The sequence below is a fragment of the Triplophysa dalaica genome, chromosome 6, assembly GCF_015846415.1.
Source record: "Triplophysa dalaica isolate WHDGS20190420 chromosome 6, ASM1584641v1, whole genome shotgun sequence".
NCBI classification, from domain to species: domain Eukaryota; kingdom Metazoa; phylum Chordata; class Actinopteri; order Cypriniformes; family Nemacheilidae; genus Triplophysa; species Triplophysa dalaica.
The window spans coordinates 23,207,885-23,231,334 of NC_079547.1; the positions used below are offsets into that span (position 1 = coordinate 23,207,885).

At 37.0% G+C, this 23,450-nt stretch overlaps 2 protein-coding genes across 2 annotated transcripts; one reads left to right on the top strand and one right to left on the bottom strand.

The window, feature by feature from the left end:
- Positions 1-2,154: 2,154 nt before the first annotated feature.
- Positions 2,155-15,495, top strand: tspan2a (tetraspanin 2a). Its single transcript, XM_056750261.1, has 8 exons — positions 2,155-2,449; positions 6,486-6,585; positions 11,235-11,332; positions 11,710-11,784; positions 11,881-11,964; positions 12,051-12,116; positions 12,688-12,771; positions 14,607-15,495. The coding sequence occupies exons 1-8, from the start codon at positions 2,381-2,383 to the stop codon at positions 14,670-14,672; spliced, it is 642 nt and encodes a 213-aa protein (XP_056606239.1). The 5' UTR covers positions 2,155-2,380; the 3' UTR covers positions 14,673-15,495.
- Positions 15,496-15,799: 304 nt separating this feature from the next.
- Positions 15,800-20,939, bottom strand: slc25a55a (solute carrier family 25 member 55a). Its single transcript, XM_056750260.1, has 10 exons — positions 20,803-20,939; positions 19,909-20,005; positions 19,700-19,825; positions 19,341-19,396; positions 17,854-17,944; positions 17,635-17,753; positions 17,334-17,514; positions 17,090-17,244; positions 16,933-17,008; positions 15,800-16,807 (listed from the first exon to the last, which is right to left on the bottom strand). The coding sequence occupies exons 2-10, from the start codon at positions 19,926-19,928 to the stop codon at positions 16,648-16,650; spliced, it is 984 nt and encodes a 327-aa protein (XP_056606238.1). The 5' UTR covers positions 19,929-20,005; positions 20,803-20,939; the 3' UTR covers positions 15,800-16,647.
- Between the last annotated feature and the right edge of the window lie 2,511 nt (positions 20,940-23,450).

The window sequence follows — 23,450 nt, forward strand, 5'->3', positions numbered from 1 at the left end:
CGCCCCCTTGTGGTTAACCGGCATATTTACTCTTTCAAAGAGATGCTGGCAAGTTGTAATGACATTTTGCTCTCTAAGTAGTCAGATTCATTATACTATTATTATACCTATCTAAAAAAAATTATATATATATAATATGAAAAATAAATAACAAACCATGTCAGAGGACCCTAGATGGCCTCAACAAACCTTCAAGGAAGCCTCAAGATGAGCCTCAATGATTTAAAACAAGACGAAATAACCATTAAATTGAATAAAAATGACAAAAAAACATTAAGTATTAGTGTTTGGTTACATAATGTTAATAAAGCCTAATGGTTGGTTCAATGCAGGGGTTCTCAACCTTTTTGACTCCAAGGCCCCCCATTGTTTTCAACAATATTAAAAGACCGCCGTCTCACTCACAAAAACTCAAAATTTCTACCCAATAAAATATTTTAAAGCTTGAGATTAAATGGAAAATTCCGAAAAATTGACAAATAATAATAACTGTCTTCATTTTTAGTTTTTGTATATGTATTTTAATGCTTATTTATCTCATTTAAAAATATAAGCATCTTGAGGCCCGCTTGAAAGTGAGCTAGGGTCCCCTTGTGGGCCATGACCCCCCTGTTGAGAACCACATAGGCTATACCTACATCTTTCAATCTCTCTATGACTATGATCATATGCAATTTTAAATAAAACATACAATTTCCAAGTAATGGGAATTTCTTGGGAAAAAACTATTTTTCTACTTTTGTCCTACCAAGCGTAATCGTATTTCACAAAGTGTAACACTAGAGGGAGCAATTTTCTCAATTACAGTTTACATTGATCACATCTGTATTCACAGTTTATTTTTTATTTTTTGTAATAATTTTATTGCAACTCCATAGAAAGTTGTTTGTTTAAGCCCTCAATCTTGTCAAACCTTGTCCAACCTAGTGTAACAGGAAATCCAGAGCTGTGAATTTACAACATAAAACAACATGCAAGAGACAACCAAATATAATAGTTTAACATCCATTGAAAAAGCCAAACAGATCACTGGTATGAATCTTGATTTGTGCAAATTAGCTTAAATCTTTTGAAAAGGTTTGATTGCCTTTGTCTTGCTTTGTATGACCTTTCAAACAGGTGGTGGACATACCTGCCATATTCTGTTTTTTATTGTTTGTTTGGTATATGACAACTCTTTTAAGTCAAAAAGTCTATTTTTTATGTTTTATAAAGTGACTGTTACTTGTGCATTGCGTTCTGGGAGTCAACAAAACATGGGAGGCTGTAAAAAAAACTATAAAACCAGTGTTTAATACATGAAATGTATTATAAGACCCAAATAGTTTCTGTCATCATTTAATTTCAGACTATAACTAATGTAGGCCTATGTAATGTCATAAGCTGTGTTCACCATGCAAACAATCAGGTAAATTCTAAGTATTTTACACTCTGCAGTGATTATTATAAATGATTCATCCGTGCACAGCATTTTATTTTATTCATTTGCACTTCTAATCTTAAATCAAAAACGTTAAACTCATCTCCCCCTCTCAACAAAAACTCTTCGCCACATGACGTCAGCAACAAAAAAGAGGTTGGACTATATTGACTGTCCAATGGACAGCTTTGTTTAGCCCTCCCCTGCTCACAACAAACCAATCAAAAAGGGAGGAGCAAAAGAAAACCCCGCCCTACATTTTTCTAATTTAATAAACCGTTTCACTCGGATATACGTCACGATACGGAAAAGCAGGCAAATTCCGTTTCTTGGTGACTTTAAGTACATATAAATACACAAACACTTTTGGGTTTGCATATGTATAGTAAATTGTAATTATGTAACTTCAAATGAGATAAAAATGATCTCAGCTTGACCTCAAACCCAGCAGACAATGGCTTCTTCTCAGCAACGACAGGGCCGTTATTGTGACTGATGGATTGTGTAATGACACAAACCTTGACTATAATGAATACCATGAATGTCGAAGGCGTCGTAAATGATACCGTGTGCTTGAAAATAACGCTTGAAAGCAATTCTGAACAGAAGACTATTTTTGTTATCTTTCTTAATGCAATTACGTCTATGAACAAATGTATTCATTTATTATACATGATATCATCTATCTCATCTTTTCACGCATCTCAACAAATCACAGCCCAGGCAAAACGCGGGAGAAGCATCGCGCGCGCTCACCCTGTCTTGCACGGGTTTGGAGGCGGGGCTCATCTGCGCTCGCTCGCGCGCTGCACAACACGCAAGACGCGACGAGTTGTTGTCGGCGGTTCATCTGCGATTTGTGCGTGATTGTTACTGACCCACTTCTCGGAGACAGGCCTGCAGATCTGCGCAAACATTTTGGTGGAAACGGAGAACGCGCGGACCGACACAATAGGCAGGATGAGCAAATTGCAAGGGGGCATGAAATGCGTCAAATACTTACTCTTCGTCTTCAACTTCATATTTTGGGTAAGTGTGGCGATTCGTACATGATGATGTCACGACGACATGCTTTGATACATAATGAAATGCGTGGACGCAGATGTACAGTATTGGGATGCGTTTTGGCACCTGTTTCTTTATGGGCTCGCAGACGGTTCTCCTTCTTTAACGCATATGCTTTAACGGTGCAGATTCCTATCGGGGTTTGACCGCCTGCGTGACAACAACAGCGCCAAATTTGGGATAGTTTATGTAATCCTGGAAACAAACATCGGCTGTGTTTTAAATCTAGTCAGAGAATGATTCATCAGGTTATAACCTGTACATATGCAAATATGTTTACACAATTTATACAATCGATTTCGTTAAAATTGCAATATTTAAGCTAGAAGGCACTCTTTGGATATATGCATCTGCTAAATGCAATATATGTGGGGAAGATATGCTTCAACTGTAATTGTTGTCTCAAAATTGTTTTATTTTGGCTTTAAACACCATTTGTTTTGGTTTGTCATCTGCTGTCATTTTCTGCTACAGGCCTACGCACGAGCTCAAAATAACAAACGTTTAAAGGATCCGTTTAGCAAACATGATTGTTATCATTCACCCACATTGTCCCAAACCTGTATTTTTTCATTTTTCAAACGGATCTTTCCTATAAACAAATATGCACAATGAACGTAGTTTATATGAATATTGCATCTGTTTTTATGTCAGTGATCAGAAATACGTTTAATATTGTTCAAGTATAAGAAATAATATGCAGTTCAGGAATGGATTTTTTTTATTAATGCTTCGTGATCTTTGCAACTAGCTTTTGCATAAATACAAATAAACAATCTACAATAAGTGGCTTTGGTATTTCTCATGGTGTAATGTTGTTGTTTCCTTTAAAGAAGCAAACTGTACATGTGGAATAAAAACCTTTTAAATTTAGCCTTCAGTTGGCGGTTAACGGCTGGTTTACTATTGAAAGTGTCCTAACATTGTGTTTCAACTCTTTTTTTTCCCACAGAATTTGAAACCTCCTTTTGCAATTGGGTTTGTGGTATCTTCGAAGACGGATTTATGATCAACAGAGTTTAATGTTGAATGCAAAAGCAAGAAGGCTGTAAAATGTTATATAGGATTCATTGGATGATTTAACAGCATGGAACAAAGATCATTGACAAGTACATGTGCTTTATAAGCATGAGTTTATCATAGTCTAAACTGTGATTTTCTCTAGACCTTTGTAATATTCACATTTAAGCTGAAGTGTGTTTTTTCCCCCCACAAACGTTGGAGTTGGACAAACAGAAGTATGACGCAGAATTCATGCTTATTTTAGTAAAAAAAAGAAAATCGGGGTTAAAATCGGTCTCCTTAACTCACCCTGATTTAAAAGCTTGTTGTAATTGATAATTCGTGATACGATTTCGCTGGAAATGTGGTTGACGTCATTTGAAAGAAATGTAAGTAAAGCGACCTGTTATTTTTTTTGTAAACACAGATGGCGATAGAGAGCCAAAGGTAACAAGTTGCAACAATAAAAGTAGAAATGTATTAAAATTGCACACTTGAGCTTTAAAGGTCCAGTACATGAAATTTAGAGGCATCTAGTGGTGGGGTTGTGAATTGCAACGAACGGCACACTCCACCCCTACCTTCCGATGCCCTACGGTGGCTGTTACAGAACAAAAATGTTGTCACGTTTTAGTTCAGCACGTCATAGTACGTTTAGGGCTAATGTAGAAATAAAACCTGACGAATTCCACTTAAGGGAACCCGCTGTGTATGTAGATAGAAATAGTTATTTATACACATCTGAACACATTGTTATGTATATTATATCGCATTTTCTCCAAAATCACAAATTGGACCTTTAAAATGCTTTTCTAAGAATCATGAAGCCATCTGAAAGATGTTGCTGTAAGCCTGCTGTTCAAAACAACAGTCACAGAGATCCTTTAAAGGGCACATGTAGCTCCTCCCACTCTTCACTACACTGTGATTTTGTTATTGCGCTAATGGTCACATTAGATTGCCTTAAACTGTTAGTGTATGAGCAATGTAACGCGGGGCACAGTGGGTTCAGTCATCTCTTATCTGCAGTGTGGTTTCAGTGCTGGACAGCAAGTCCTTTGTTTTGGAGAGGGCAGGCTAAAAAAGAAGTGGGTCGTTGTCCTGTTCAGTTGTATGTCCTGGTGTGGCATCGCCTTGGCATGAGGGGGCAGGGGATGACACCAGGGGATAGTGGTCATGCCAGCAGGACTGTTAGACTGGCACAGCCTGCCTGTTCATTACAGAAATGAGGAGTTGAAGAGCTACAGTGATCCCAAACGGTATGAGTTATAGGGTCACTAAATGTACTCGAAAATTAAAATTCTGACCTTCATGATAAAATATCTGACCTTGTATTAGACATCTCAACTCAACTCAACTCAACTTTATTTATATAGCGCTTTTTACAATTTTCATTGTTACAAAGCAGCTGTACATGAGACACATTTAATACAAGTATGAATTCTAAAGCAGCCCCCCCGGCCAGGCAGATAGTGCAAAACAATATGCAAACGGTGGTGAGGAACCCAAAACTCCCATCAAGAAAAAAAACCTCAGGGGAACCCAGGCCCAACCAGGGGATTCCAGTTCCCCTCTGGCAAAAGCTGCTGCCTCTGCACAAGCTCAACAGTGCTTGCACAACAAGGCTTAGTAAAAATATAAAAATTAAGGATTAAAGATTATCATTAACAATCTAGTAGCATTTGAAATGTTGTAGGAAAAACAAAGTTGTCGCGTCCTTTATCCAGCTCTATCCTCTTAGCACTTGTCAGGTCACCGCTTTCCATTCTCAGCTCTGCCATCAGGTCTGGGCATGAACTGCATCCTGCGGTAACCTTGGAACAAAGAGACAAGACTGGCTGAGAGTAGAGTACTGTTCTGCACTCTTTGATGCAACAAGTGCATCATTTGTTGTTGGATGTGTTCCTGGTTCCGGTTGATCTAGATAATGCAGCCTAAATCCTCTGAGGATTAATATTATGGAGGTGTAGTGTATGCAAGATTAAAAAGATGAGTCTTTAGTCTAGATTTAAACTGACAGAGTGTGTCTGCCTCCCGGACCGTGCAGGGAAGAATATTCCAAAGTTTAGGCGCTAGATAAGAAAACGATCTACCACCTGCACTTGATTTTGAAATTCTAGGTATTACCAACTGACAGGACCCCTTAGAGCGTAATGTACGTGGAGGTCTGTAATACAATAGAAGTTCATTTAAATACTGCGGCGCTAGACCATGTAGGGCTTTATAGGTAATAAGCAAGATCTTAAAGTTAATGCGATGCTTTATAGGTAACCAGTGCAAGGTTGACAGAACCGGGGTTATATGCTCATACTTTTTTGTACGTGTAAGAACTCGAGCTGCCGCGTTTTGAACCAGTTGCAGTTTTTGTAATAGGCCCGCAGGGCAACCACCTAGAAGTGCATTACAGTAATCTAGTCTTGATGTCATGAATGCATGAATTAATTTCTCTGCATCTGAAAGTGACAGTATATGTGTCACATCTGACACATTGGGTTTCTTACTTGACAGTACGACACAGTTTGTAAGAGAAAATAACTCTGACCTAAAGACAGAAGAAAGTTTCATACTGTTACATCATTTAAGGAATTCTCAACATCCGACTGATGCTGATTTAATGGGACAACTGGGTATTTTTATTTACAGTACGTATTTCCATAATCATTTGTATTTACAGCATCTTTCTATTTGAACACCTATAAGAAAGAGACATTTCTTAGGTTTGGTACTTAATGCCAAAGATAAATGTGGACCAAACATGGTTTCCTGCAGACATCACCGCAAAACACTTCATCTTGCTGAATTTCAATCAATGATCTATTTTTGTGAAGGTTATCCCTTTACTGTGATGGGCAAATAACAGTGGATCCTGTTCTCAAATCAATGACACACAAACAGATTAAAACCGCAGAAGTCGATGTGTTCTCCTCTTGTTAACTGTGATCTGACTTACTGAGGGGTGAGTTTGACGTTTTCTCATTTCTGTCGCTCTTGTTTGCAGCTGTCCGGCGCGCTGGTGTTGGCCGTGGGTTTATGGCTGAGGTTTGATAGTAATACCACCTCCCTCCTTGATGGCGATGCACCTGGACACTTCTTCATTGGTGAGTCATCAGTTAAACCCCTGTGGTTGTAAACAGCTGACAAATTACGCTCTTCATATAGTTGACGTAAAGTCTGGACAATTATTTTGAGCAGGAGATGCCCACTAAGACAGGAACAGAGCATCTATTTATATGACCGACATAAAGTGATCAGCTGGCACTATTCAAAAACAGCCAAAGCTACTAAATCTTTTCGATGAATACTTGACAGAAATGTCCTGAATACTCACTGTATATTTAATAGAAGGCATTTGTAGAAACATTGTATGGCAGCTCTTTTTTATAATATTACCTCCTAGGGTAAATCACTTTTTTGTTCTCTACTTTTAGAAGTTGCTTTGGATAAAAGCATCTGCCAAATGCCTAAATGAAAATGTAATTGAATCACATTTCCATGTTATTGAATTCCAAACTGTCCGTTCTGTGACAAAGTAGAAAAAACAGCTGAAAAAGATCACACTTTCGAGTCATTTAATAAGCTGTAAAGTTAGATGGACTGTGTATGAAATATATTTTGGTTTATATATTGATATAATAATATCAAGCTGTGTTATCCATCAGGAAATACGACCATAATCATTTATATATAAAAAATCCTTAGCAGGCTGTATATACAAAATATTTGTGTTTATATATTGGTGTAATAATGGGCCCGTTTCAGTTAGGAGGTTCAACCAACTCTCGGTTAAACTTTGAACTTGATTTACTTAGAAGTGAGAAACTTTGAGTTTTTTGTATCAGAAAAGCTGATTTAAAGATGTATCAGTAATTTTTTGACTGCCTTAATATTTTTTATCTATCTGCAAATGCATAAATATCCCATTATATATTGAATATTTTTAAGCTATATCTATACATTTTATCCAACATATTATTTAGTTTCAGCGGCAACAACATAAACAGATGTTATGTGGCGCAAACTTAACATCCCATAGACCTCCACAACGAGTCAATAACTGTTGGGTGGTTTTATTTTAAAAATACAATACAATATGAATATAAATTAAATAAATAAAAAGTTTTATTGTATTATTACTGTCTAGACAATATATATATTAAATATGTTAATATACTGTATAAAACATTACATATTTATATATTATTGATAATGATAAATATTAAATGTCAAAACACTGTATTTAAATATGTTTGTATTTATATATGTAAAATACTATATGTTTTACACCAAAACATAAAAAGCCGATAGAAACCGATGGAGTGAGACTATATTTTGCTGCTTTGTACAAAAGCCCAGCACTGACATCTATTAAGTCTGCAACGCTCTCCAAAAGCAATTTCGGGCTCAAATCGCCCATATACATTACGGGACCCTAATGACTTCAGTAATGGTGTATGTGATATTGAGTTTTAGCCTTAATGAACGCATCGAGGCTAATGACTAGAGCTGAATTCTCATAGGAAAGGCCATAACTGATTAGAGAGGGTCATTTCTCCTTCTGCCCAGGATTCATCCCTACAGGAGCTGGTTGGTGCACTTGTCCCTATACACCTCATTGTTCTTGTCATTTTTACCTTACGTCTGTTTATTTAGAATGAGAAAAATGGATGAGGTCAGTGGATCTAAAGCAATGTTTTAAGTTGTTTATTTGCACATAATAATTGGTCTCTTTAGTCTTTCTGCTCAATAAAGTGATATTCAGGTCCTCCCGTGACTTTACTGTGGTCTTGGAAACCCTCTTAATAGACAAACATTTGAACAACTATGAATAATTGTAGATTATTTCCTTTCCTTCTTGTCTCACAACATCAGAGCAAAACCAAGAGAAAATTGAGAGGTGAGAAGAGATGTGAAGACCAGAACACAACATTTCATGCCAGTATGCTTCAGCTGGGAACATATGAAGAGTTTGCTTCCAAAATGAGATAACTCTTTCAAAAATAATGTTTTCTTGTTTTTCTTGTGTTAGTTAGCTGTCTTTGTATTATTATTATGACTTAAACAAAACAAAGCAACTGCAATCTGATTGATATTAGTTGGAACGCACAATAAAAAAACATGATTTTTTAAAAATGTTTAAAAACAGAGTTATCTCATTCTGGAACCAAACTCTTCATATATACGATATAAAAGTTTCCATCCTCACGTCTACACATGGCTTGGTTAGAAATGTTCAGTATACAATACTGTATAAGGAGAGCTGAAGGGCTGTTTATGTTCGATGATGACTGCTTGTTTTCCATCCATTTGGCAATTAGGAAGTCAGGAGGAGTTGCAGCTTGATGTTTTCATCTTGCTGAACTCACAGAGGACTCTCCTTTGTCTTGTCTCAGGAAAACAGCATTATTTATTCCCCAGGGGATTAATTACGGTGTGTGTTTAGCTCTTGTCTTTTCTCAACCTTGAAAGAACAAAGGTTAAGCCGTAGCAACGCTTCGCCTTTTTTGGCGTGAACGAAACGTAAACCTTCTAAGAGTTTACCGTTTTAAACATTGTTTGGGGACCAGATACGCTGGTGTGGCAGATTTGACTGTTATTTATCTTCTCCTTGCATTATGGCAGTCTTAGCTTGCTTAAAGTGCACAGGGAGCATAGATGCTCGTCGGGGAGTTCACACCAACCTGGCAACAGCAGTCTCGAATGATTCTGGCAAAGCAGCCCTGTTAGCACCCTTTGCCCGGGGTGACCGAGTTGTTGCCATGGTGAGCTAATTGGGCAGAAGAGGAGATGACAACAAGACGGTGAAGGTTCCCTAAAGACGAATGTCTAAAATAAGATGTGATGTCATTTGATGTGATGTCACAGGAACGGCAAAAGAAAAACGGATTAAACCATTTAAGAAATTCTAATGGTTTTAAAGTTTAATAAAAAACAATACTTTTATCTTATACAGCGTTTATACAAAATATAGTGGGATTGTAGTCACTGACTACAATCGGTTCCTCTACAAATGTGTACATGGTGGTTTATGCAGGAGGATGACTAAAAAAGAAACATGTCTATTCTAATTTTGAATCGAAACTGTAAGCGGTCCTGCGAGATGGCTAAATCAAAAGCACCTTTTCATGTTTGGTACTTTCCTATGTTTCACATACAGATGTCTGAGCAGGAAAGTGAGATATAATGAAGTTGAAAACTGTATGAATAGCTTCTCCAGTCTACTCGTGTATCACTGACAACCGAAGGATCAAAGGTCACAGCTCAGCAGAAACAAACAGTCTTTGTTTACACGTAACACATTCAGCCATAAGCTTAGCCAGCGATGCCCTGAGAGCCTAATCGTATACACCACCAACATCCACTCGATGTGGTCAGAGAAACACTCCAAATGCATCACACAGAGGAGGATTCAACATCCTGGGAACATAAAACTGCTTTTAAACAACATGCTTGAAATGTTTCGAATAACGTGTTTTCAGAACAATTAGTGGTGCTTGCGAGGGCTTTACTTGTGGTCAAGGATTTGGAGAATTTGAACCTTTCAGAGCGATCAAGACATATATTCCTGATGCATGTTAACACAGAAAATAGTATTCTTTAAACGTGTATCAAATAACATCCCAGCAATTCCACCCAACACATTACCAGCAGAGACCCACAGAGATCATTATATATTCCCAGTAAAACCAATACAATTCCCATTATAAAAAAATGACAATGAGGATTTTTATATAAAAATGAATGTAGCTCTAGGGCGTTTCTTGTTGCATATCGTCGCTGTCTTTTTGTATCTCCAAATTCGCAGTTCTTCAGGAAATGGAAAAAGCACTTTACATTTTAAATGATTGCCTATTGTGTTGTCAAAGCACTTTTAATGCTTTTATGGGTTAAATATTTGCAAAAACCAGTGACAAACAAAGTGTGCCTAATAATAATGATTTATGGCGACAAAAAAAAAAAAATATGGAGATACAAGGTTTCAGAAGGACAACAGTGATAGGTTACATAAATGCATGGACACATTGCACATAAAAATATACAAAAAAATTATAAATAAAGTGCTTGAATTTAGCTGCAGTGGCTTGAATTTTTTTCCTGTAAATATTTATTCTCCTGTGAAGTTGAATGATGGAAACTCCAGGTAAAATCTTTATTCAATAATTGTAATTAAAACATTTAATAATTGTAGAAGTATTTTATGCAAGATATTATTTGTTATAATTTTAATAACATTATCGAAATTTTTCTTCATATAAGATAAATATTGTTATACAGTATTTTCTAGATACAGTATAATTTGGGAGCTTAATGTGTCAAAAATGTACTTCCTGTGTAAGATTGTTTAATACTTTTCATTATCATAGTGCGCTTAATTTTTTTCCCAAAAACAAAAAAAACTCAAGAGAGACAACAATTCATAGTTTTTCTTTTTGTCCTGCTAAGTAAGGTTGAGTTTCCATTATAAAAAACATTTAGCCATTGTCATTTAATAATTTCAAATGCTAAACAAATTTCCCAGCTCTGTGTACAAGAAAAAAGCTTTTAATGTTTCTTGTCACCTAACAATGCCCTGTATGTGCACTCATTTAGAATGAGCAGAATATGAATGTGATGACTCATAATCATCATATGACACAACAGTTCATATGGTGCCATCATCTGGTGATGTACCGAAATGCATGCTGTGATGTGTGAGGATCTATAAATAGTTATTTTTCACAACATGACACTGTACTGTTTCTCCTGACAGCGGTGTACATCCTGATTGGAGCTGGAGGGGTCATGATGTTGGTGGGCTTCTTTGGATGTTCCGGGGCTGTGAAAGAGTCACAGTGTCTTCTTGGATCGGTGGGTAAGAAATGTGGAACTGTAAATGAAAAAAAATCACAGAAATCACACATGCGTCATGTTCACATGCTGAACGATGCCATCACAGCTCTTTTTCTGATCTAGTCCAAAATAAAGCTGTCAACATTTTAGCAATTCCACTCACAAGTCACTGTTTAACACTCTTTTTGCTCATGAATTGTACTGTTTTACCAGAATGTAATGATGATGATTATTGTTATTTATTATTATTATAGTAATTATATCATTATTATTTATTTTAATCGTTATTATTATTATGTGCATTTACATAAGAATATATAATGTTGCAATTATAATTGTTTGCTTTTTTAGTAGTAATCTTATTGATTATTTAACACCTCTTCTGTTATGTCCAGTTCTTCGCTTGTCTTCTGTTGATCTTTGGTGCAGAAGTTGCTGCCGGAGTTTTTGGTTTTCTGAACAAGGATAAGGTATATCACAAACCAGAAATACAACACAGCCTGTCATTAGTGTAATACAACAATAATGTGATATGAGCCGAAGGACGTTTTTTGTGTGTTTTTTAGGTCATAGTGGATGTTCAAAACTATTACGAGGTTATTATGGAAAATGAAAACGCAACTGTTCTCACCAGCATGTATCACATTGTGGTAGGTCATTTATTTATTTTACAAACACAATGACCTGTGGCCGTGGTGGCACTGTGGTAAAGTTCTGTGTTCTTCTCATTTCACAGCTCGATTGCTGTGGGACCGTGGAAACTCGTCCTACTGCCTTGTGTACCGCTGACAGCTCTGATAGGGTATCTACAAAAGCAACATTTGATCTTGTTTTGAATACATTATATCTTTATCATCTGAATTGTATTTCATTCCATACACTAAATAGATCTATGTCATGAAAACGTCTCCCATGCACACGTATAAAAGTCATTTTAGATTCTAAAAAAGAGGGCAATTCTGTTACAGCCCTATAGGTGGCATCCATGTTGTTCCCCACAGTGTAAAAATGGGTGGTGGGTGGAAAAGGTAAGAGAGAAATGAAGCGGACCGTAGCAAGATGTCCCATGACTCACTTGATCCGATAAGCCCAGAGGGGCACAAAGGCGCCAGGCTTTTATTTATAGTGGGCGAGCAGACGCCTCGATCGGCTGCGGAAGGTGATCACATTGTTCTTGTGCTGTCAAGTTCACGCTGTCAGTTGATCTAAATCATCAAAGCACACCAGAAAAGGAAACAAAACAACTTCGTACAGATACATTGTTTTAGTCTATTGAAATTAAATTTTATTAAAATAAAAAAATCACAACACTGGAACATTAAAAAAACAGATATGAAAGATCATTAATTGTTGCTGTTTTGTTTATTGTTAAGGATTGTTTGAAAGCTATAGAAGACTTCTTCATTGACAAGCTCTTCATCATTGGATATGTCGGCATTGGCATTGCTGGAGTGATGGTAAGATTATAAAAGACGTATATGTGTGCAAATGTATATTTATTTATCTTTTTCTTTATATTTTTGTCTTTGTTTTATATCTCGTGCTTTTTGTAATTTTATCCTTAAATTGACATTCTGCTATAACTCGATCTAAGTATTTCTACGCAGAAAAGTAAATCAACTTCAAAACTAGTTTAGGTGATTTGCGCGTGAAAAGTTTCACTACTATTATACTGCTATTTGAAATGGTTGTATTGACGCGCCCAGAATAGATTGACAGCTTCTGGCTGTGGAACACGTGCTCTCAGCGGTCTCGTGTAAATGTTAAAGGCTACGTCACAATCTGTCAGACAGCGCACCAGTATCTTAACTTTTCTGTCCTGCTTGAATGAACAAACAAATACAAAATGTTGTCAGAAAACACATTTTGTCTATTATTTTCGCAAGCACGGTCTACAACGAGTTAAATAAAGTCTTTAATGAACGCGAATTTTAGACCAGCATAAGGCCAAGTGGTGGTCGCTGCAGCCCGGTGAATGGCAGGTGGGAGGAGTTAACGCCAGAAACTACAAGTGGGAGGAGCTTAAGCCGCAAGTAGGTTGGAATTTAGAGACAGTAAAGTTAGAGACAGTAATGAAAACACTATTGGAAATTACATTTTCAGCGTAGTTTAACGTTTAGTTTGATCACAAAAGCAACAAATAAATTTACAATAAAGCGAAAACGAAACGTTTTTTATGAGCATAGCACGTTGAAGTCCACCGGAAGTTCAATGCAATGTGAAGTTGCGGCCAGCACATGGCATAATACAAGTTTCAACAAATAAACACTCAACGAAAATGTCTTAACAGTGATATAAATATAGTAATTGTGCCTATTTTTATTTCAGAAACCACAATTTCTCTAAACCACTGCAGTTCTATTTATGTTACCAATTATTAAAATGATCATTCACTGCTGTTCAAATTTTTTTGCTACCATATTATGTCTTTCATGTGAGTTACGGTTAGGTTTAGGGAGGGGTCAGTCTTGTATTTTTAATACAAAATACAAAACTTAATATTCCAGGCCACCAACTGTTGTATGTGGATATTGAGATTTGTCCAGCAGGGGGCAGTAAGTCATTGTGTATGGGGCATTGTTATAGGGTATGAAGAAGCGTAGTGTGTTGCGACAATGTATACTTTTGTGTGCATGTCTGAAGCTATGATGGGTCCTCAATAAAGTGAACATTGAGAATTATGGCATTCTCTGAGTCTAATTTTTGTTAGTATCCCAAGATACTAAACAAACTGTGGATTATGAACCAATACTTCAACAAACGAATTTAAATGAACCAATAAAAATCCCCTGGAGGTTTGTTCAGCCCACTTCCGGATTAAGTCCCACCCACTTGCGGTTGACGCGCCAAACTGCACCTAGTTCCGACCTCTTAACTCTTATTAAAGGGACCGCGTTCTTAATCGTGCTGCATTGACTCCTGTCACTAATGTTAATCAAAGAACAAAAGAAAATAAGAAATCAATGTGATTTTGTAGCTTTAATGAGGATTCTTTTGTATTTCATGTATTTAGCAGTACAGACTGTAATGTGTTTGAGTACTTTATTTATTTTCTGTATATTAAGTGCACTCTTATTATAATGGCTTTAATAAGTAGAAATAGTATAAATATTTAAGACATCAGTTGCAAAGCCAACAATATTAGAATGTATGCTTTCATTCATAAAATGATGCTGTTAAAGAAATGTGTTGTTTATACATTCGTTTTGAAATAAAATGTGGCCTAAATATTCAAATACCTGTGGGACTCCTGTAACATGTTTTAAATGTTCCCTCACTGTTTTTTTGACAGATCATTGGCATGATCTTCAGCATGGTTCTATGTTGTGCCATCCGGAATAGCAGAGAAGTCATTTAGGAACCTCACGGTTCCCCTCTCGCCCACTTGGACTGTCTCTCAAAGCCCACCTTCTTGACCTCATCAGACCATCACATTCAGTCAGGGGTACAGGGTGCGACTCCCATAATGCAGTGTGGCTCTTGTGATACATTTTTGTGAACGGCATTCTGTCTTTGTTTTTCTCTTTCATTTTAAGCTTCGTTTAAGATCGCATGGACCATTACTGCTACTGTAACAATATTAACTTACATTTTTTCTGGTGATATGGGCACACTTCTATCTAGTTTACATTCAATTTTTTCCAGCTTTTGTGTGACTCTCTCCTCACAGGTCCGGATCAAATATTCTTACTGATGTAAATAAGCTCTCAGTTCATCTGCATTTAATGTAATTTTTTAATGATTTCTTGTATTTATTGGGTGAACATGAACAGGTTGTCTATGCTAATTTGGGGATTTTAGAACATGGGTATTGACACTTTTTTCGCACGTTATCGTTGGTTTGTGATTTTGTCAGAAGACTCAGATATTCTAAATCGCAGCTTCGCCTGAATACTGGATGACGCCGAGGAATGGGTTCAGTATTTTAAAACATTTGAGTGAAACTATCGACTAATAGTCTGCCCATGAAGTCAACATGAAACGTTTAATACATATTCCTATTCAAACTGTTTGGTTATGATAATGTCTCATGTTCACTTTGTGTAGCTTGTTTAACTTATTGAGTACTTTTTTTAGTAATGTAATAATTTTAACGAACTAGTTGCTGGTTTGTTAAAATTTCTTGCTACAAAACTAAGACCCTGTTCCACTTAAACACCTCTGATAATAATATTCTGTAACCGTTGCCTTTGTTTTTAACTCCTTTTAAATTCGGTGCACAAGAGTAGAACCCATCAGTTTTGTCTATGTGCCTTTCTGACAAAACTCATCATAATGTGCACTTTTGGGTTTGTAGTTGCTGTTAGCATTCAAGTTTTCATACTCAGATAGTTGCTCGCGTAATTTTTACAAATTGGACAAGTAATTTTTATTCCATTTTATAGCATTGTGTTGCATGTATATTGCTTAGAAATGAGAAAATGTGGTCATCGGGCGATAAAGAAGCCCAGAAAAATATTAAAACTGAAATTTGTAGCTCACACAAATTGTTTACATGAGTTTTATTAATGCAATGCATCACAGTATTTCATGAAAACTATATGTTGCGTTGAAGTGTCACATTATGGGTAGATTTGTAAGGTCAATACTGTATAGTTGAGCACTAAAACATCTGTGTTTGAGTCCCTGTTACCCTACAAAGAGTCAAGTATACCATGTCCATTTAAGGCAAACAGCTCAAAATGACTCGTGCTTGTAACATATCAACAAACAATACAAATAAATGCAACGTAACAATTGCAAATATATACATGTTGCATAAATATGATATGCATTTAATTTAGTCTTATAGAAAGGTATCAAGGCTTATGGTGATAAACTCAAGAATTGAAATGAACAGAGGGCAGGTGCATTTTGATGTAAGTCCATAACCTTAATGCCATCTGCCAAAACTACTATTACACATATAAACAAGTATAAATGCTTAAAGCTTTCCAAGCACCCAGAAGCCGATACTGAAAGTCATAACATCATGACAGTGAAATAACAGGTAGGAAACATGGAAATAAACAAAAACAAAGCCAATGGAAAAACTGATCAGAGTTGATTGTAGTGTCATCGTAGCAACATCAGCACTCCTAATGGGAAACTTTCAGAAAACTTAAGCGCTCTTCTTCGAAAGTGACCTTACCGACATGTGCAAATTCTGGCCAAAGCATACCAAACAGTAAACCGAGCCAGTAGAGGAAGTGCGGTAAGGCTGGAAAAACCTATAGGAACTTAACCCTTGTGAAGCTGCTCTTTCATAACTTCACAATCTTGATTAAAGTTTCTCTTCTTTATAAATGTACAGTTGTGTAGCTGCCAAAGTCACAGTGACTCTAGAAATGTGTTCAGTCAGAGATTAGCTTCAGGGGCGACTGGCTCATGATATACTCTCCCACGCCGACGAAGTACATGACCTGCACGATGCCGAACAGCGGCGCCATGACTAGAGCCCTGCAGCCCGCCCCCTTCAGAAAAGCAGATGGTCCCTCTCGCTTCAAGATTTTCCTGTGGAATGAAATAGAAATAGATTAAGATGTATACATCATAAAGTACGTTAAGAAATTAAGAGTCACTTCACGAAAATGTATGATCTTAGAAACCCGTTGATCTGAAAGCTAAAGAATGGTTACCGGAAACAGTCGACTACGCCGGTGTACGTATCCTCATTGGCGCCTTTGTTCAAAGACTGTAGTCTGGTTTTAACCACTGCAAAAAGAGGAACGGGAAAAACCAGTAAGCTTGTGCATTTCCACAGATGGCCTCAAAGACGAGAGTGAAGCAACTTACCATCACATGGGTTTACGGCCACAGCAGCTGTGGAACCTGCGGCACAGCCAGAAATGAACGACCAATAAAATGGCGCCGTTTCGTCAGGGGAGGGTTTACCCAATTTGTTCAAGTGAGCAAAAAGCGGGAAGTACACAATCGAGAACGGTACATCTCTGAAAAAAAACAGGAAATAGGACAAATTAGTATCTTACATTTACATTCAATATACTGTACTTTTTTAATTTATTTTACAATTTGTTACCTCAACAGAGTTGCTCCAAGGCCTTTGTATAGGCCTTGAATTCCTTCAGTATGCAGTAACTGTCTTGCGATCTGTGTGGCAGAAACAGCTTGGGGTACCACGTTATAGGACCGACTCAACACCGCGTTTGTGGTTGCCAGTCTCGTGGAAGGGATGATGCCTGGTTTTCTCTGCATTGCAGCTGTTGGCATCAGAAAAATATATATGTTAAATACATCGTCAAATATGTCACACTACGGAAGTAAAATTTTATGCCTGCTCTTAAAGTACTGTATTTGCTTCCACAAGAAAAAGAAATTACCCAGTCTCCCAGCATCCTGCAGCTGAATTTTCAGCATCTCCATTGGAGTGGTGACGATAACTTGGCACATACCAGCGCTGCAACCAGCCAACATCTCTTTAAACACATTCAACCCTCTCCTGCAACAACAAGGCTTAGATTAGCCATACAGAATAACACTGCACACCACAGGTTTTAAACTGTGGTTGTTAGGGGTCACAGCAGCATGTAGAAACGTACCCGTCTTTGGAAAGGTGGTATCTGAAAAAGTCATTGGCAGCCAGTTTGATGGCCTTCTCAGGAGTGACCAATGTGAGATTAACCGCAGCACCTAAAAGACAAACAAACCGAGGGTTAGGAAAATCCACACAGTAACTGATCACAGATCAGTACATGACATTCCCCACCACCATCACAACAGATACAACATATCTAGTCATACCATTGCAATAGATAAAAATGGAACTAAAAGACAATAACGTTGTGGCAACAGGGTGGATGATGGAGGGGGATATTTGTATGAATAAAAGCAAATGTTTTAACTTGTACATTAATTGTCAGATGACAAAACGTAGATAGTGATATGAAAAAAGGAAAGCAGGCACATTTCAGAAAGAACACTCAGACCATGTTATAAAAGATACCACCATCTGAAAAAATGATTGAGAACAGAACATGAACACATAAACAGATAGTTTAAAAAAGAAAAACAGAAATGAAAGCATGAGATGAATAAACGACAAGGCCGGTCTGTCTAGATGTTAACAGAACACAGCAAGATGGGTTAGTACCGAATGAGTCGAGATCAAAGACAGTGAGGAAAAGTGGATACAAGTTAACCAACCACAAAAGAAACAAGTCTAATTAAACTAAACAATCAAAATGAAACAACAATTATATACAAGTTAATATCAAAATAGGTGCCTATTTGTAAGAGCAGAGTGGGAGAGAACCATGATAAATGATTTGCCTCCAGCGTGGCTGCGCCTTATCGGCTAGCCTTCACTATCCCAGCGGGGACCCATGTCTGTAACATGAAAAACACAGATGCAAACAACAGCATTCCTCACAGAAACGGAGACCCGGCACAAATCACAGACTCCGACCTCCTCCAAACTACAGATAACGCTCTTCAAGGGTTCTTGTGCCAGTCAAAACTGAGTCCTTTCAACTCATCTACCAAATGTCATATTTACATTACATTTTATCATTTAGCAGATGCTTTTATCCAAAGCGACTTACAAATGAGGTTAATAATGTAAGTAATTGGGACAACAAAAAGCATAAGTGCGAGAGAACTTGTCTCATATAGCACATCACAGTATACAAAGTATATGTTTTTTTTCACATGTGTGAAAATGAACCCTATGATGCATGAAGTACTCAATCTCAAAGCAACCAAATAAAAAATTGCATACTTTTTATACCAAAGTATTTTGAGGATGTAACAAACATTTTTTCACACATGTGTCCAAAATAACTATATGAGAGACATCACAGAACACAGTGGGTTGGATGTAACCTCACATTCTAAACTGTAAAAATAACTTTGTCTCCATGCACTGAATTGAACAGTCACCAGTCAACTTACGCAAGTTTCCAAAGTCTATTCAGATGTACCCATCATGCCATATAAAGGGACTACACTCATCTCTATATAAATCTATATAGGGTGTAAATACACCTTTCAAGGCATTATGAATAAATGAAAAATGATCCAATCCTACCTCTGTACATGCCAAAGCAGCCTTCAGATCGTACAGTTTTGACAAGACAATCAATCCTGTAGGACAAAAAAAGGTTAGTGTCTGTCATTTTGCATTAGGAATTCTTCTAAAACCCCATTATACAAGTCTAAAGCTAGATGAGTGTGTACATTCATATAAAACCAGTCTATTCCCAATCATTATAAGGCTTATAGCAGGCATCCCATGAAATGAAATGCATGATGGCCTGTCATACATTCCATGTGGATTAACTACAGACCCGAGGCAGTTTATCAAACCAAAGTCACTCCTCACATCGTCACATGTAATAATAAAGATAACACTTTAACGCTGTCGAACAGTTACATGATGGTGCTTACATGCTTTTGTAGACTTGCTGGCCTTGTCTTTGGTTCTGGAGTCTGGTCTTGGCCAGATCGATAGGGAACACACAAGTGACCCCAACGATGCCTGCAATGCCCCCATTGATGAGCTTGGCAGGAAGGCTAGAGGAATGAATGAAAAAATTTTTTTAATCATTTTTAGCACTATTTCAAAACATAAAAATGTATATAAAAACTTCCAGTACCTGATCTGCTGTTGAGACATTGTGAAACTTCTTAGATGTGATAAAAGAGATAATTTTAGTGTCTGTTCTTGAGCAACAAAAGAGACAATGCGGAGACCTGGAAGACACATTGACGTTAGAGATATATATCTGTAAACATAACTTACACTTTCATTAAGCCCTTCCTACACACCGCTTTAATCCGCTACCCAAACACTGACTCAGAAGGTCAAAGAAACCGGCTCACTTCCGGTTCAGAAATGACTCGTTGGTGGTTTTGTAGTCTTTAACCTCTGTCGAGTAGAGATAGCTAGTGTTCCTGGTATTCAATTTCACTTAAATGTAGCATGCTAGCATCAAGACCCGACATGTTTCAAAGACAATCCTCTTTATACACACCCACTGTTATTAGGATTAAAGACGAAAATCTACTTTTTATATAACACCCTGTAAATACAAAGGTGGTTTTCAGAGTTTAGTTTTTTTGACCGAAACACACAGAAATCACCTTTCACGTATTTTCACTTTTTTACGACAACAAGCAAAATTCTGCATTAACAACACAACGCGGTCTACAACACAATGCTGTTGATATTACATTTCGTGTAAATAACTTTGAACCAAAAAAGGCGGTTAATCAGTCTTACGTTAAATATGCGGATGTGACTCCGCTAACGGCTTGACTAGTTATTTAAAGCGGCAAATAAAGCTTAAGGCTGTTCAAGTCAAAACTCACTTTTTAACCCTCGTTAAAACATGGAGTCACTTTAAATAAATCTCCGGACTGTTTATTTAAAATAAATCTCCGGACTGTTTATTTACTGGATAGTATTACTATTTCTACTAAGGTGCGTTTTAAAATGTACATTATTACTAAAACACAACGCTAGTTTTCGTTCGGAAGTAAACACTCACCTCAGAAAGGAGCAGTAATGTTTCTTCGGTGTTCAAGTATTTCAATTTATATCAGCGTGCGAGAACTTTCCACGCCGAACAACTTTGAATGAATGCTTCAATGGAAATTTCCTTCCGCCTTTAAAATAGGAGGCGGGGATGCCGGGTCGGTGTAAATTTCCGTGTCCAATGTAACCTTGCAATATTTAAATAAACACACGTCATTGGCTTGTGAGTTATAGGGACCGCCCATGAGAGTCAAAACTGAAGCATGGGCTCGGTCACGGTGTCATCTTACGCTATATATTTTAGTTCAGTGACGCTACATTTTATTTACAATAATTCAGTTTCTGCACTCTCATATATATATATATATAACTACGACTCTGTGTGACAGATATGTCATATCATATATTTGACCAACTCCTAATCTAAGAATACCAAATAAAAGCACGGTGATGTCCCTTTATGAAAATTAACCTTATTCAACTACAGTATAAATTAAGAGTTTGGTTCTAAAATGAGATAACTCCGTTTTTAAATTCTTTAGAAAATCATGTTTTTGTTATGTTCTCATGTTTTATTGTGTTTTATTGTGTTAGTTAGCTGTGTTTTGTGTTGTTATTATGGCTTTAAATCAAAACAAACCAACTGCAGTTTGATTGATATTAATGTGAACGCACAATAAAAACATGATTTTTTACAAATTAAAAATACGGAGTTATCTCATTTCAAATTCTTCAAATATACCCTTTTGGATTACATGGTTGCTTCACTTTTATGTGAAACCATGGTTAATTTTCCTAAGGCATTTTCAGGCAAAACAAAAAGCTATAGCGTCATCATTGGAAGATACTAGAAGCTATGATTTGTTTTGATAGTCCTATCCATTACAATGTAAACACTGGTCAAATCCCACCACAAATGCAAGTTTCTAGGCTGTTACCACATTTTAAGTCCTGACGCACAACATGTTTAAGACATGTTCCTACTACATATTTGCATATAGTAGAACACGGAACATAACACAGTTCTAGAAGTTTCTCATGTAATGTTGCTTGTCCTCGGGTGTTTCCTGGATGAATACAGTTAGAAAAAGTGAATGTGATTGAAACTCGAAACTAAGCAAACAGCTGTGTTGTGTGCCTAAAAATAAGATGACAATGAAGTGTTAAAATAAAAATGTCGCAGCTGCACCTGGTGGTAATCTGTCAACGTGTATTAACTCATGCATCAGGAACAGACAGATTTAGCTCATTGATTCAAATCATGTGATCCACAGATATTGGTCAGAAGTTTGGGTTTTCCCTTCTATTCTATTTCAGTTTTTAAAGTCAAGGGTAAGTTGAGACCAGCATGATATCTGAGAGCTCATGAAAGAACGGCTCACAGACTTGTTCGGAAATATGTGTTAAGGATCTTTTTAATGCAACAATGCTTGAATTGTTCAAAAAGAGGTCTTGGGCTAAACCAGCAGGCTTCTTTTCACTCAGTTTTGGGTTTCAAGTTTAGCCGGTTTTAACTAAAGGAATGCGACACAGAGATTCCTCTGGCACGTTGGGACACATGTGATAGGTATGCCAGCCCACCAACCCTGTTTAACACAGCTGAGCGGTCAGATTCCACCATTTTGATAGTTGAACGTTTTATAAAATCAGAGCATTGGATTTTTACAACATAGACTCCTGTGCTGTTGACTCATCTTTGTCACTCTTATATAATTGGCTGGATTGTGACCAAAAATAATATGATCTGATTTTCAATAGACTAGCTGTTTTCAATGAATGATAGATAAAAAAATTGACTTGTACACCGTGTACTGTACAATGAATGCCTGCATTGTTATATGTAAAACTGTCGGGTACGGCTTGCATCGCTGCTGTGCGGTTGCTAAGATGTTTTGAATGTTTGTAGCATTGTTTGCTGTGCGGTTGCTAGGTCATTAAAAGTGGTACGGAGACTCCATAATGTTTTGGGCTAGATTTGACCTTGGTCGTTTGTTAACTGTAATCCTTTGGGATGTTTAAAGCCTCCCAGGAAAAATATTATTATTATTATAAATAAAGGAGATATAAACCGAGGTATAATAAAGAATAAATGTCTAAAAAAAGTTGGTAATGGGGTACATGTACACGGGGAGATGACATATTTCCCAGCCAACTAATTCACTTCCGCTCTCATAGCACTAAGGGGAGTTTTCACTAAGTGATGACAATGTGTTAAGTAAGAAAACGTTCAAATTTCGGCGAACTGAGAGCTCTACATGAGAGCATTGTTAAGTGGCCCTATGATCAAGCCTCTAGTAAATGCACTTTGCTTTTTTTCATATTTGTTGATGTCACGGATAGCCTGAAGGACTTCTCCTTTTTGGTTGTTGACGTATTGGCAAAGTGCTTGAATAATAAGATGCACTTTGTTGATCGTAATCATATGTGACCCTGGATGACAAAACCAGACTTATAGGTACATTTTTACACAATCTGAAAGCTGAATAAATAAGCTTTCTGTTGATACATGAGTTGTTAGAATGGGACAATATCTGGTTGAGATACAGCCGTTTAAAACTCAGGAATCTGAGAGTGCAAAACATCGAAATATTGAGAAATTTGTTGAAGTTGTTAATCAAGGGCACAGTGGGATGCCATCCATTTACAAAAATAAAGTTTTTA

Coding starts and splice junctions, on each gene's coding strand:
- tspan2a (XM_056750261.1), top strand. CDS start 2,381: ATGAGCAAATTGCAAGGGGGCATGAAATGCGTCAAATACTTACTCTTC. Junction 6,586..11,234: donor ACCTGGACACTTCTTCATTG/GTGAGTCATCAG, acceptor TTCTCCTGACAG/CGGTGTACATCCTGATTGGA. Junction 12,772..14,606: donor TTGGCATTGCTGGAGTGATG/GTAAGATTATAA, acceptor TTTTTTTGACAG/ATCATTGGCATGATCTTCAG.
- slc25a55a (XM_056750260.1), bottom strand. CDS start 19,928: ATGTCTCAACAGCAGATCAG. Junction 19,397..19,699: donor CAGCAAGTCTACAAAAGCAT/GTAAGCACCATC, acceptor TTTGTCCTACAG/GATTGATTGTCTTGTCAAAA. Junction 17,754..17,853: donor TACCACCTTTCCAAAGACGG/GTACGTTTCTAC, acceptor TTGTTGTTGCAG/GAGAGGGTTGAATGTGTTTA.